Raw genomic sequence first — 14,599 nt, forward strand, 5'->3', positions numbered from 1 at the left:
AATCTATTTAAAAGTGGTAGAAGTTTAACTCAGTCTGTGAGCTAAAAGATAGTTGTGGACGTTGTTAATAAAGTTTATCTCATATAGTCTTAAGTATTTATAGAGAGGACTGTGAGTGGATATAATTCTTCTGATTATAGCTTGGCTGTATTATATACATGAAAATAGAAATAGCCTTCTGGAAATAGAAACCCTGGTATTGAGTATTCAGGACAGACATAACTCACTTGAAAGTTGTTTTCTAAGGACCTTTGGTCACTGCAGGGACTAACTTAATTCAAGAGCAACTTCAGCAGTTACTAGCTGAAGCTCCACATGCAAGCCAGTGTTTCAAAGGCAGCAGGCACTCCTCGCTGCCATCACTTGCAGCGCCAGCTGTGGGTGCTGGGAGAAGAGCTGGGTACAATGCATGGGAGAGGCACAGGCTGTTGCAATGGTGAAGCCTCATGGCATTGTGTATGACGCATGCTGCATAAGGAAAACTGGGAACATGCCATGTACACAGCTTACAGAGAGAGAGCGTTCTGTTTTCTTCATTGCTGCACTAGATCAAGCACGGAGTGTTCCTTCTGCCGTCTCCTTGTTAGTCCTGCCTGCCTTTACAAAAGTCTGGCCTGTCTGTACCATACTGACTGGAAAAGTGTCATGACCAAGTCAAGAGCTCTGCTATACCTTCCCACCACTTCTAAATGAATGTTTACAGATCTGTGGAAAGTTACTTACACAGAAAGCTCATTAAGTTTCCCTTTCTGCTAGTTCTGCTGGGCTGAGCAGCCCAAGAGCTCTACTTCTCTTTCATGAAAATGCTGAAAGAGAGGGTAATTCTAAGTATAGTACAAATTATTTTCATTAGAGAAAGAGGCAGGATGAAGAGAGTTTCAGTGGCAGCAGCATCTGGGAGGCAGTGAGTCGCTTCTCTGCAATGCTGTTTCTACAACTTCACTCTCCTTGGCCCAACAAACAAAAAGCAAAAACTTCACAGTAAGGAATGGCTGTAGCTGGGTCACCCTGACCAGCATGCTGGGCAACATCACCCAGCTCTGTACAATGAAGATACATTTACATAAATTAGCTAACATTTTGATTCAAGTTTGGTTTGTAAGCTGGTGAAGCCTGCCCAGATGCTTTTTTCAGTCATATAATATGACACGGTCTTGAAGACTCATTTTATATTTTCCCTGGATAATAGTATTGGCTTCTCTGACACTGTTCTCAGATGACTATGAGTCATGCAACTCTGATTTTGGGAAGCATCTTAATTAGCATCTTGCCTGGGAAGGTTCGCACCACAGCCGAGTCCATGAACACAAGCTCTGGCCCACTGGGTCTGTCCAAGTAAATACCCTTATTAATGTCAGTTTAATTGCAGACTAGGCCTGGGGTTTCAAATCTTGAAAAAAGTTCACTTAAGAGGACTGCTAAAGAAGAGAGGAAATAGAAGGCTACGTGTCCAAAATATATAGAATGAAATATTAGGGAAAAGCAAAACTATTGAGGGAAAAAAGAGGAAGAATGGAAGAATAAGCATGTAATCAATACTCAACCTTTAAAACAAAATCTCCAGAGTTCTACAGTTCTTACTTTCAAGACTGTGCCAGCATATTATAGAGACATATCAGCTTCAGTCTGGGTTATGCTGATGCCTGCCATGTCCACTTTTAGCCACATTTAAAATAAACCGATTTTAATTTCCTGATGACAGTGTCATTCACAGAAATTCCTCTTTCTCTATTCACATGATGGATTTAAACCATTTCCCCATCTCAGTTAATGTACATCATATTCCCCACCCTGCACGTATGCTCTGAAATTCTCTCTAAGGCAAGAGGACGCTCCCTTTCCAGAATATTTTTACCTGGCATGACAGTGTTCCATCTGCCCCACGGCTCCTGAGAGTCAGCGTTGGGCCAGCGCTGCATCATGCGCCTGCTTGTCTGCTGTGCTGCACTGGCCCTCTCTCCGCCGCACCACCTTCCAGACCACACCACGGTTTGAAGGCAGGAGTGAATGGTCAAGCAGGGGTTTCCTCAACAGCCTTTTCCACGCAGAGGTCGGGAAAGAGTTTAGCTTTCTCCATCACACTCCCAATTCCTTTTTCTAGGTGTCTTAAGGCCAAATAACCTCCAAATTCTCTGACTTCAGTAAGTTTTGGGAGATAAAGTAAAAAAATCCCTGAAGGGATCTATCTTTCAGAACAGAACGGGTTGAAAGATAACAAGACAAAGGGCAAGCTTCAGTATTTCTACATACATGGGAGGTCACTACTTCATAACTCAGAAATAATATGAACTACCTCAGCTAAAGCTACATAAACCTGTATCCATATGCACATGCTCTTTCAGATGGCTTCTTTGTCATGATGATTAGTAACTTCTTTCACTCTTTCCTTGCAAGCCTCAATTGACATCACAGACTTCCTACATGTCAGTCTCTAAAAACACAAAGAAAACTAAAATTGCTGTTCCAAAAATTCCAGGTTGTCCAGGGCAGGAACTGTCTTTGCTCTCTTGTAGAAGCTGTACAAGTGCAGTTTGGCACTGAGTCACAGAGGAGGCTCCTCGGCATGACACAAGCTAAGTAAGAGAAACAAAAGATGAACCAGAAAGTTGTCAGTGATTTGCTATGTGGCCATGGGCAGATCCAAGCACAATATCCTCATTCCCTGTTAAATGCCCCACTTATGGAGTCATGCTGCCTTTCTGAAGCAAATTCAGCCTCTTCAGTGGCATTTGCTAATGTTGCGTTAGTCTTGTATGGATCAGAAATGGCATATTTGCTCAAAACTACTCATTGTTTTTATTCATTATTTTCACACATTCCAACTACACTGGTATCATTTGCTCAGTTATTTCAGATTCCTAAAGAAAAACAATAGGACACATAGTGCTAAATCCCAAAACAACTTTCTGAAGAAGGGGTGCTCTGGGACTCAAAGAAATGGTCTGGCAAGCCCTGAAAATCTCATTTCCCTTCTTTTTTTCCTTTTGTTTTTTTTCCTTTTTTTTCTGTGGATGGCAAAATAAAAGGAATTTGTGAGCTTGAGGCTACACAGCTCCAATTGCTATAATTACATAGCCAGGAATTTTGCAATTGTACAGTAAGCAAGCTCTCTTACAGGGACTAATGCTTAAATTGCAATTTCTAGGTTACTTACAATGGGGAAAGGATTTATGTGGTTAAAAATGTGTATTTGCTATTAACTAAACCTAACCACATTAACTAACTTCTATTCACAACCTTTTCCTGCTATAATTTCAGGTTTGTTGGTTTTGCCTTGGATTTAAAGCTCAAACCTGGTTTCCAATTCTAGGATGGCCCTCAGACTGCTAAATCATAGGAAGATACGTGCCAGACTAGTGAAAAGGCTTGTTTAACTGGTGCATTTTAGCTAATGCTGAGTTGATGATAACCTCTTTTTGTTACATTAGAAACAAATTCTTTGGTATTAGACTTGTATTACCGGATTCCTTATGTGTTTGTTCAGTTAAGCTCATACTATAAACTCAAATTCCTGAAACATTGCAGGCCACTTTTAGCAGAAGAAAAATGTAGCCTTAAAGGTTTGATTCAGTAATACTACTAGCAGTGATGGTGAGGAAAAATAGGAATAATGATTTGAAGATTGTATAAAAGCAGAAATTTGAAATTGTACTGGTGATTTTTTTATAAAAACTTTTACATCAAGGCCTAAACTTTTACATCTAGGATTTTGTAATCTAAACGGCCTGTAATTTTCTTAGGAAATATATTGAGGAGGCCCATCTAGATGGAGATGAAGCCATACCAATAGGGAAAGGGTTAAAAACAGTCCAGGGTGATGGACTGAACATGCTCAGTCTGACAGACATTTTATGAGATTGGCAAATACTGATGCAGCCCCTCGCTGAACTAATGCCCTTTGCCTAAAAAATAAGCATAGCACCCCGATTGTGGGGATTACAATGCACAGTAGAAATGCCCCCTTTGCCCTTTTTTTGAGAGCCAGGCCCAGTGCCAAGAAGCCTGGAGAAAGGCAGATTCCCATGTCGTATCGCAGAGTGTACTCCCCGCATTTCACCCGGCTTTTTCATCAGCTAAACAGGACTTAAGAACTGGGGCTGTGGGCAGTCAGTGCCACCGGTGCTCTGGACATGTATTAAGATCATAATTTCAGTGATTAAAAGGCTTTCATTCTTTTTCTGTATTATATAAAAAGAAGCAAACATAATAAGCAAATGCTGTTTTGTTGTTTTAGGCTTTACACCTCCGCTCAGATGTATCACCGTAGAGCAGAAGTTATAGCTAGGGCAGGGGAAGGTCTTTCAGGTTCTTAAAATAAACAGAATGGTGTAGTTTCCTAATGATGCGGACAGTGGAAGATTTGGGGGTTTCTGCAAAGGTTTTGTACCCATGCAGCTTTAGCAACTATTCTAGGATCGGGAAGAGTTCACTTAGATTTAGGAGTAAAAAGGGAGATGAAAAATGACTGAATAGATGATCAACACGGCAATGAAATCAAGTTCCCATGATTTAATAGATCACCATTCATTCCTGGAGCTATGGTAACTGACAGCATGCAGTCTCTGAACCAATCCACTTGCAAAATAAAGCATGCAAGCTAGCCTATATATTTCCATAAGGGCACAAATTAGGAACATGCATGTGGCTCCGATGACCAGGGTAATTACTGAACTGTGGTGACTCAGTTAACTTCTACCCATGGTAACAGGGAAATTAGAGATCAGTGTTTTGCTTCTGTAAATTCGTATTTTTGTTTCTCTACCTACAGCTGCCTCCCTTGCCCTTAAGCTCTGTAATGTCAGGGATGGAGAGGGGAGAATGGAAAGCAGCATTCATAACTCTCTGCTGAGGAGATGGGAATTAAGGGGAGACCCCAGGTTTTCAAAGCGAGAGAAGACAAAATTAAGTACAAAAATAAAGTACAAAAAGTGTTCTGTTATACATTGGGGTAAATGTACAGAAACAGAAATTTTGATCATAATGCAAAAGCCTGGGTGCATGACAACGGTGGGCATTTACAGGTAACCTTCATCCACATAGTACATGTCATTTTGTGTTACTGGCAAATGAATCCAATGTCTGAATGTTTCAAAAAATTTGCAATCTGCCTGGGATGGGGGTTTCTTGCAGATAGTAATGCCATCACTCACATGCAACTTCTGACCCAGATTTTCTGAGCCTTGCTTGCTAGGAAGAAACTCACTTTCAGGGCCAGAGAAGCTGGCATTTACCCTGGTCACGGAGCCCGGCAAGACACTTTCTGATGGGCAGATGATGCAGAGATATAAGCCTGAGCCTGTGGGTAAGGAAAGGTTTGGGGAAAGGGGTGACCATTAACCAGAACCTGTGGGACGGTGGCCAAGGCAGCCAGGTGAGAAGGCAAGTCAGGCAGCATCTCCCCTTCCCCTCGTGGTCCCCCGCCTCGCTTTCTCACGGTCACTCCAGTGCTTACTCCTGTCTCCTGGTCCCTCTGACTGCTGGTGGCCTGACCTGTCTGCCACCTCAGCCATGGACGGAAAAGTAAGGTGAAGCTGGCGGAGAGGGTCGGAGGGGCACAGAGAAGCTCCCGAAACGCCCGGGCGGGGCCGGGGCGCCAGCGCCGGGCTCCCCCGAGGCAGGCACACGCTGCCGTAAGCAAGCCGGGCTTCCCAGCTTGGTGCTGCGCTCCCACACGGGCCTAACAAACGGCGTGAGGGGAGCGTTTCCGACACAGCACCCCGAGACTTCTAACACGCCACCTGCGCTGCCACGAAGGCTGCGCCGGCGGGGACCCCCGCAGCGCCCCGGGAGCGCGGCTGGAGGCGGTGGGGCCGCGCTGCCCGCCCCGCCGCTGGGCTCGCCCCGCCGGGCTGCAGCGTCCCGGGAGAAGGGCGCCGCGCCGGCCGGGTCACGGCCCTTCGACCCCTCTTCGACCAAAGCCACTAATTTTAAAACAGTTCTTTGCGCCGCCTCCAAGGAAAAAAAAAAATAAATCTGGAAGGATAAAGGTGAGGAGCCTCAAGCCGTAGGCGGCAGCGCCAGGGGCTGGGCAAGGCGTGCGGGCTGCCGAAAAGCCCTCGGTCCCCGCGGGGCTGAGCCCCAGGGACAGCCGCCCGGCAAGCTTTGCTTTGGCCAAGATCGTGGCGACAGGGGGTGGGAGAGTTTCCTGAGCTGCTGCCAGCGGCGGCGTTTGTCCCTTCGCTCTCCCGCGGGTTTCCCCATCCCCTCCTCTCCCCCGCGGCGGCGTGGGCGGCGGGGGCAGCCGCCGTGTTTGCATTTGTCCCGGCCAGTCACATGGAAACGGGCTGGCAGCGCCCCCGCCCCCGCCCGCACTGCCGGGCCGCTGAGCGGGCAGCGGCCAGCCGCGCCGAGCCGCATTCCCCGGGGGCCGCTCCGCCTCACCCCGGCCCGGCAGCCCCCTCCTCGGCGGGCGAGGCCGAGCTGTCAGTGCCCGCGGCGCGGCGTGGCTTCCCTGCCGGCCCGGTAAGACGGGCGGCGGGCGGCGAGGGGCTGCTTGTGAGCCACCTCGGCAGGGCATCCCCGGGGCGGGGGGCGGTGGCGCCCCGGGCAGTGCCGCCCGGCGGCGGGGCGGGGAGCGGGGCCGGGTGGGGGAGGCGGGGGTGAGGGAGGGCGAGGCCGGCTCTCACTCCTCTCCTCTTTTCCCTCCCTCTGGAACCCCCCGGCCGCCGACCTTCGCCGCTGCCCCGCAGCGGGACCGCGTCCGGACCGTCCCGTCCCTTCAGAAGTGGTGAGGTCGGCCCGGCCATGGAGACCCTCGTCCGCCCCGGGGCCAGCAAGCCGCCCAGCGGGTAAGCCACTCGCCGCGACCCGGGCCGGACCGGCCGCCGCGGGCCGGAGTGGCTGTGGACGGCGCCGGTAGCGGCCGTGCTGGCCGGCGGGCCTCGGTGCCTCGCCTCCCTCCTTCCCTCTCTCGGGGCGCAGCCTGAGGCGGCGGCGGACGGGCAGAGCGGCACGGCCGCGGAGCAGGGCAGCGGGGCCGGGGGCGGCAGAGTGAGCGGGGGTGCAGAAAGGTCGTGAGGAGGAAAAGCGGCTGCGTCGCCGTTCGCGTTGGCAGGGGCGCCCCGACCCTGCTGCCGGCGCTGCCCCTGCGGCGGCGAGGGCGGGGCTCGGTGCGGGGCGTTGTGCCGTGCAGGGGGCTGCCGCGCTGGCCGGGCGCGCCCCGGCCCTGTGGGGCGCCGCGCCGCCGTCGCTCGCTGCTCCCGTCCCGTTTGGAGCCGGGGCGCCGGGCGGAGCGGGAGGGAGCCGGCGCCGCGGCCGGGGTCGCTGCGGGTCTCGGGGCGGACCCGGCTGGCGGCTGGGTGCGGGGGAGCCCGCGGCCGCCGGCGTCGCTTTTTGCCTGCCCGCCCCGCTGCCCTGCGTGCCAGGACGCAGCTGCCAAAAGCCTTCGGAAGGTTTCTGGAGCTGCCGCAGGCGTGGGTCCCTCAGCCTCGCCGTGCAGCCGCGGCAGAGGAAAGCGAACCGCTGCCGCCCTCGAACTAAACCCCACCGAAGCGGCGGAGGTTGGTGCCGGCGGGCCCGGGGCTGCAGCCGCTGCGCCCGCTTCCTCCTGCCGTGGGCCGCGGGCCCCGCGCTCGCAGCGGTCGCGCTGAGTAGCAGCCGGCCCTAGCGTGAACGGCAGGTGCATCTGGGCTTTTTCGAGGAAAGAGACAAATACAGAATATGCCAGAGGTGCATTTACGAGTCCGTTAATTAAATGGCGCGAGCAGCAGCCAGTTGAAGCCCTAAGTGATCTCTTTTGTCAGAGCAGAAGCTGGGCAAGTTCTAAGAGCTGCGCGGTCTGTGCGCTGCGATTTGCTGCTCTACTTCACACTGTCTGCACGGGCTGGAAAAGGCTGTAGCTGCTTCAGCAGCTTTTCCATTTTTAGTTCTAATGTTTGTGCCATAAATTAATTTTCAGCTAAGTATAAAACAGCTTTAAAGGACGTGCTGGTGGGCTACAGCAGTTTTGTTAGGTTTAATTTCCTTTGTTTCTGTCGTTAGTTTGCTAGGGAGTCTTGTAGTGCCTAACTCAGAAAGTAGAACAGGGAGTGACGGGTGAAGATGCCGTTGCTAGTGCTGTAGTAATGAAATCGTATGTGTGCAATGTTTCTTTGACTTGCAGAGCATGACATAGCTTGCTGCCCTTTCTGTAAATAAAATGCTTAATTCCAGTGAAAAATGAGCCTGTTTGATCATGACCTTTTAAGCTAACCTTCTATGAAAAGCAGTAGATATAATGTGCCTCCTCTTTCTGTATTTAGTAGGTGCAGTAGTAGAGCTGCTTTCTAAAATCTTGACAAAGAGATCTAGGATGCTAATTTACGCGTGTCCTTTGAAGAGTAACTAGCCTTTCTCAAAGCAGTGCTGTTTAAATATTTGTCTTGATTGCTCGGTAGCCAAAGATTCATTAAAGAGTTTGAGTTCACAATGAGAAAGTGTGTTGTTAGTGCATCTTGGAAATGAGCACTGGAGTCTGAGGGCATTGCTGAGCAAACTTGAATCCTATGCAGCCAGTTTCATCTGCGTAAACCTGTCTGTGGTCAGACTCAGCTATCACATGTATGAACAGAAATGACAGTAACTGTGTTAACATTAAATTATGTTAACTTAACTCAGATTGCTCCTGACATGGCTCAAGGAGGCATATGGGGCAGTCCTAAAGTGAAGATGTGCTTTGCAGTATTCTGCTGCAGAGGATGTGGATGCTAATCCACTCCTGTAGAACATGATGGCAGCGCTGTTGTGTGCACCGTTGTTGGTTAGGGAACTGCCTGTCTGAGCTGATTTCAGCCTTGCAACACTGCTTGTTGCCTTTTTTTGCAAATTGGAGGTTCCCAGCCTGGAGGTGCCTGTGCTGTTGGCTGTAGCCTTCACTAAATGGTTCATTAATTCCCTGAGTTGCTAACATCTACGGGGGAAACTGGTGGAGGTTTGGTTCCATTTGATTGGGTTTTACTCCCTCAGCGAGGAAGTCTGCTAGGGCCAAGAAGGTGTGGCAAGAGAACAGCTTCATCTGTCCTTGTTGGTTCCTGTATGAATCCAGATGTGAGCTGCATTTATGGAGCATGCCCAGGGAACGCTGGCTTTTAAGGCCCCTGTGGTGGCAGGAATACTTTCCTTTGATAGTGGAAGAAATGCTGCACATGTTTCCAGCTTATTGATTGGGTTATCATACAGTTATGAAAGGGAGATTAAAGTGACCACATCTTCACAATTTTTAACAAAACTTAGGCAGAGCTTGTCTCCGTGTAAATTATTAACAGCAACATTACAAGTTGCCCTCGTTAAACAGTGAACAAATTTTATGTATCATTTGGTGCAGGGTATAGCAGCTCTGCTGTGTGCTTTACACAGATAAATTTACTATGTGTGTTTCACAGCATGGCTGCTTGAGGACTGCACATTTAAAAGTAGAGTACTATTGTGGTTTTTTTTGTTTTAAATGGCAAACTGCAGTTTGTGCTGGTGTTGTAGGGTTTTTCCTATTTCTCAGCTTCAAAAATAACCGCAGACTTCAGCAACAAGAATTTTATTATTACTGTTAGGCACGAGTTTTGTAAAGCTTTACCAAGTCCATAATGCTTTATTTAATTAAAATTTAGTTTAGCTTAAGAAGGTAAAATTAAGATAATCAGTAGCAGCAGGAGAAATTAGCATTTATTATGTAATCATGCAACAGCTAGAAATGAGAAATACAGTTGTTTAAAAACTACTACCTTGGAGTCCGCATCTGGCCTTACTTCGTTAGGGAGAGCGGAGATAGGCCTCTCTGGGTGTCTTTTTGACCATAATAAGGACAAAAGATGTGCGTTAGTCCTAAGTGGCATATCAGTCTCAAGCCTGAAATGAGGACTTGGAGGATCAGTGGTGTTCTGCACTGTTTGGAGCCTGGCAAAGTGCAGACCATCCTCCCTTGCCACTGAAAGCATCTCCAGCTCCCATGGAAGCCAGCAGTTCATGGGTCCTTCTCTATGCCTTTACGTCTTAAGTGCAGAAAAGCTTCCACAGGAGCCTGGCAAATGTGGGGAAAGCCTCTATATTAAAGAAGATGTATGAGCACTTTCTTTCAGTAGGACCTTTATTTTCTGTGCTTCAGTTTCCTTCCCTACCTCACAGCGCCTTACAGTACTAAGAAATACAGGCATATATTAGCACACCTACTTTGGAGGGATTTATCAGCTGGATTGAAGTGACCCTGGAAGTCCAGTAAAGGCTGTGAAACGTCAGTAACATTTACATGCAGAGCCTCAGAAAGCAAACCCTCAAGTACAGAGCAAGTTGTGCATCTCAACTTGCTGAAACCTCTTCCTATTATTTTATGCCTATTCCACTTAGTTAAGTGGTTTACTTTGTGCAACTGCATGTCCAGCTTTAAAAAACGAAAAAAAAAAATGTTATGCTTGTGTTTAGGTTATTATTTGTAAACCTTGTGTGGAAAAGCCTGGAGGGCACTGTTGTCCACAGAGCGTCTACGTGAATGTCTGTGTAACACTGGTTTGCACCATACTAACTTACCTTCAGTTGTTAGAAGATTTAGAGTATAAAGAAACAATGATGTAATTAATTTTTAAATCAAGATTGGAAAACTGAGCAGTTTGTTTCCTCTATTTTGTATTTATATAAGATTTCTGTGTGATGTGCAGAGTACTGGATGGCAAAGGGTGATGACTGTGATTAGAAATGTAGAGTAGCAGTGTGGTACCGGCTTTGAAGATTGCTGCCCTGGCCACTTGCAAGGCTGACGCCTGTGCTTTTGGCATTGTCCTTCATGTTGTGTCCCTGTTTGTATGTGTACTGCTCCCGCAGAATTCAGATGGTGCTTCTTATGTGTTCACCTAAGACAACCAGCTTCTCTGTAACACATTTTTCTGGCACTGTAGGCAACGCTAGCCCTGTCTTCCTCTTACAAGTAGTTTGGGTCTGAAGTATTTCTTTCTGTGTCAGTGGAGTTACGTCACATTAAATAAAACTCCGGTAATGGTAACAGAAGAATTGTGTTTGCTATTGTATAAAATGAAACAAGGCAATTTTTGCTATATGAATATAACTGTTGAGCTAATACATTGGAAGACATTTGTATTTTCAGTCATGACTAATATTTTAGGATTGCTGAAGATAAGCAAGCTGATTGTAACAATAAGCTAAATGGTGAGATAAACGCAATGCAATCCATTTCTGACAGCTGTCCTTTCTGAATTCCAGTTTCCCATTTCTCCTATCCTACCCCTCTGCCCACACCGCCCCCCCCCCTTTTTTTTTTTCTGCTTTCTTTCAGATGTCTTGTACCAGAGTAGAGGATGAAATAGATGGCTTCTTAAAGTCTCTTCCATTTCTGGGCTGTCTAGAATATTCAGGATTTGTTTTCACTTTCCCAGTCTCCCAGTCATCTCTCATTATTTTCTTTGCCATGGGTACCTTTTGTATTTTTTCATCTTGCTCTCTTAAGGTACTCCTGCCACTGTTAGATGAAATTGAACCTTCTCTTTTGTGCTGTCACCTGTTTCATTTGTTCTTCGTATCTTTCTACTGTAATTCCAGATTCATTTTTCTGCAGGTTTTGCTCCTGTAAGTTTACATCTTAGTCAAGCTGCTTGCCTTTATGAATGGACTTTACTGCTTTGTTTTGATGGGACAGATTTTACTTTACCACCCCATCTGGGCAAGTTGCACTAATTACAGTGAATTTCAGGATGCTGCACTAGATAAAGGTGGTGTGTGTGTGTGGGGGTAATTACAACCTAGAGCACTGTCATAGGTGCACTTTTAGATGATGCTGACCGTTTAGGAAGAACAACTTTTTAAGTATTTATTTTGAAGTCAGTTCAGTAAAAACATGGCTGCTTTGTGCGTAGTTAATCTTGCTAGGTAAGTGCTGTGCTGCTCTTTGCTGAGTAATTCAGATCACAGTGCATGATTGTGGCCAGAATGAAAGGATTTTTTTTGCATTCAAAGGAATAAGGTTTCTTGAATACATGTATTTATTCTTAAACATCTTACTTAAGACTCCTGTTATCACAAACTTGAATTATCTTACGAGCATTTATGAAGGCTTCCTAACAATATTCTTTTGGGCTAAAGAAATACACGTAGGAGACTCCATTTTATTTACATAGGCAAAAGTGTGGACACATTTACATGAGCTGCTCTGAAAGCAGCCAGGAGGCCTGTGGCAGAATTGGGGAAGTACCTCACTTCTCCTGAATCGCAATTCAGTGCCTTAACAAGTATTCCCCTGTGTCTGGCCTTTAGCTACTCTGTTAGCATCAGCAAACACTTGATTTTCTGGCAACGGCAAAGTTCTGTATAGTGCAGCTTTTTGTGTTGCTCTGGCATTGTGATTTCCATGAAAACTGACAGCTTTCACACTTTAATGCTGCTTCTAAGAGATTGAGGGGTCTTTAGAAATTGAATTTTCTGTAGTGGGTTAAGCCAGCCCCTGCATTAGAAGCTGGGAATGGGAAAAGACTTAAAATCTGTTTCCAACTGAAATTATGATTTAAGCATCTCTAAAAGTAGCTGCATTTCCAGCTAATGGAAATTACGACCCTTATTAATCCTCTTAATGTATAGAGTGTTTTCAGAGCTGTTAGTTGCTCAGTGAGCCAGGCTGCTTATTAAATAAATGGTGCTGGGAATAGTGTATTGTTGTCATAGTTTCAGCATGAGAGTGTTAGCGATGAGCCAGGGACTTAACCCATGCCAAGCAGTGAGTCACAAAGATTGTGTGGCAGGGCTGTGCTGTGATGGCACTGACACACAGCATCTCATACCTGCTTTAGTCCCTTGCACCAGAAGTGTTGTCTTTTTGGTTTCACTAATCCTCCAGCTCATGAGCTGCCTAAGGTGCTCTGTGTTTGTACAGAGTGATCATCATAATCGGAGAAATGGGAAAGAAAATGCACTGAGAATGTTTTTTGTGTTTATGTTGCTTTGTTCTTACTACAGTAGGACAAAAAATTTAGTTTCTTACTGCTGACCCTGTAAATGCAACCTGAAATTTGCATGTTAAGCTGTGTTTTGTGTGTTCCTTGTATGGAAGAGAAGAGAGCAGTCTCCTCTGGCAGTTTCAGTGATGAAATGTTTTCTGTGGTAGTAAAAAAATAATACAATGCTGGTATACTTTTTTTTCTGACTTTTTTTTTTTTTAAATTAGGCAGTGAGCATCATTAAAGCAGGTAGGAAAGGTGCAAATGAAGTGAGAGCTTGCTGTAAGCTAGGCCTGAGGTGCTTGCAGAGTGCAGAAGACAGACTGTGTTTTTGGGTTTGGTTCTTTATTCTCCAGTGTCTTATATTTATTAGAGGTGATTGACCTGTGCATTAAGTTTTAAGGTTGGTTTGTGAGTTGCTCTGCCTCTGTCTTTCCATGTTACTGTGGTGTTTGCAAAGTGGAACAGCACAGCAGGGTGTTGTGGAGAGTCCCTCACCTCAAGTAATCAGCAGCCAGGTAATTGGGGAGCTTGCTTATAGAAAACCCCCGTGGACCTGCTTGGCACAGGAAGGGCTGAGGATTAAGCCGGCAGTAGCTTTTACTACACCGAATTGCCAGGACCACCCGGCAACCTGGAGTCCTTTCTTCTTTGAGCAAGAAGTCAGATCTAAGCCTCAGTATTCGTGAAGCTGTTGTGTTGCAGCCAATGTTTCTGTAGCAAGCTCTAGCAGTGTGACCCAAAGGCTAGAAGAAAATGAGGTCTTTGAGAGCCATTCTTATTTTGTGGTGGTACCAGTAAAACTTCTGTTACTCAACAAACAGCTAAGATGCAAAGTGATACCACTGGCATGGAGCTTGAGCAAGAAAATTACATTTTATATTATCAGTGTTCTAAATATAGCCATACGGTAAAGTTCAAGTACTGATCCAGAAGTACTTAATCGAGTAAGTGTTACTTTATGTTTTCACCAAAGGTGACTAACAAGTAGTAAGATTCAATGTTTACCTTACCTGTTTTCCTTTGCTGTGTGCTGAGTTTTATTTATATAACTGCATGCTGATCTGATCGACTGTTAATGACATTTCATTGTGAAGTTGAGCCAAAAGGGTAGAACTAATAGAGGGCTAATGACTTTTTTTTTTTAAGACCACACAAATATGTAGAGATTTAAAACACGTAGCATGGACAGTTGTGGAGATGCTTTCTGAACCTTCAAATGTTTTTTTAATAAACATGTGCTAACGTTTGTACTAAGACATTATTAAACTGCTTTATGTTACTGCTTTTTGTTAATTTTTCGATGGTTCAGTTAGACTAGAGAACAACAAAATTCAAGCGCTTGAGTACGAATGCAACATTGATCATCAGTTGTCACTATCCCCCAGGTTTGATGGTTGTTCCTGTTAGTCTGCTTGGTCTCATTTCCTCTGAAAAGGCAGTTTGATTTTCGGGGGCAAGACTGCTGGATTTCTCTTGGGTACTTGTGTTATGTGGTGCCAGGAGATGGTGTGATGGTGATGTGAGCAGGAGTTTGTCCTTTGGAGGCTGTTTGAAAGTCCTCGTGCTGTGTGGTGTGTGTAAGATCCACCAGTTGCAGAATCAGCTTGGTCAAAGCTGATTGCTCTAGGGACACAAAAGGAAAGCTGCAAAGAGCTCTGTTTTAAATTACCTAGATGACGTTTGTTTCAAAA

The 14,599-nt window shown here is 46.3% G+C and overlaps 1 protein-coding gene across 9 annotated transcripts in view; it reads left to right on the forward strand.

Annotated features, from left to right (window-relative positions):
* Positions 1 to 14,599, forward strand: part of COBL (cordon-bleu WH2 repeat protein) — a 208,736-nt gene that overhangs the window by 42,016 nt on the left and 152,121 nt on the right. For 3 of the 9 annotated variants that reach the window (XM_056331750.1, XM_056331757.1, XM_056331758.1), the window contains exons 1-2: positions 5,563 to 6,462; positions 6,690 to 6,788. The exons of 1 other annotated variant lie outside the window; for it this stretch is intronic. In XM_056331750.1, the coding sequence (XP_056187725.1) occupies positions 6,745 to 6,788 (44 nt within the window). In that variant the 5' untranslated portion in view covers positions 5,563 to 6,462; positions 6,690 to 6,744. Of the gene's footprint in view, positions 1 to 5,561; positions 6,463 to 6,598; positions 6,789 to 7,353; positions 7,500 to 14,599 lie in introns of those variants that run through there. 5 more of the 9 variants (XM_056331752.1, XM_056331753.1, XM_056331759.1 and 2 more) reach the window with 4 other exon arrangements.

The sequence above is a fragment of the Falco biarmicus genome, chromosome 3, assembly GCF_023638135.1.
Source record: "Falco biarmicus isolate bFalBia1 chromosome 3, bFalBia1.pri, whole genome shotgun sequence".
Lineage (NCBI taxonomy): Eukaryota > Metazoa > Chordata > Aves > Falconiformes > Falconidae > Falco > Falco biarmicus.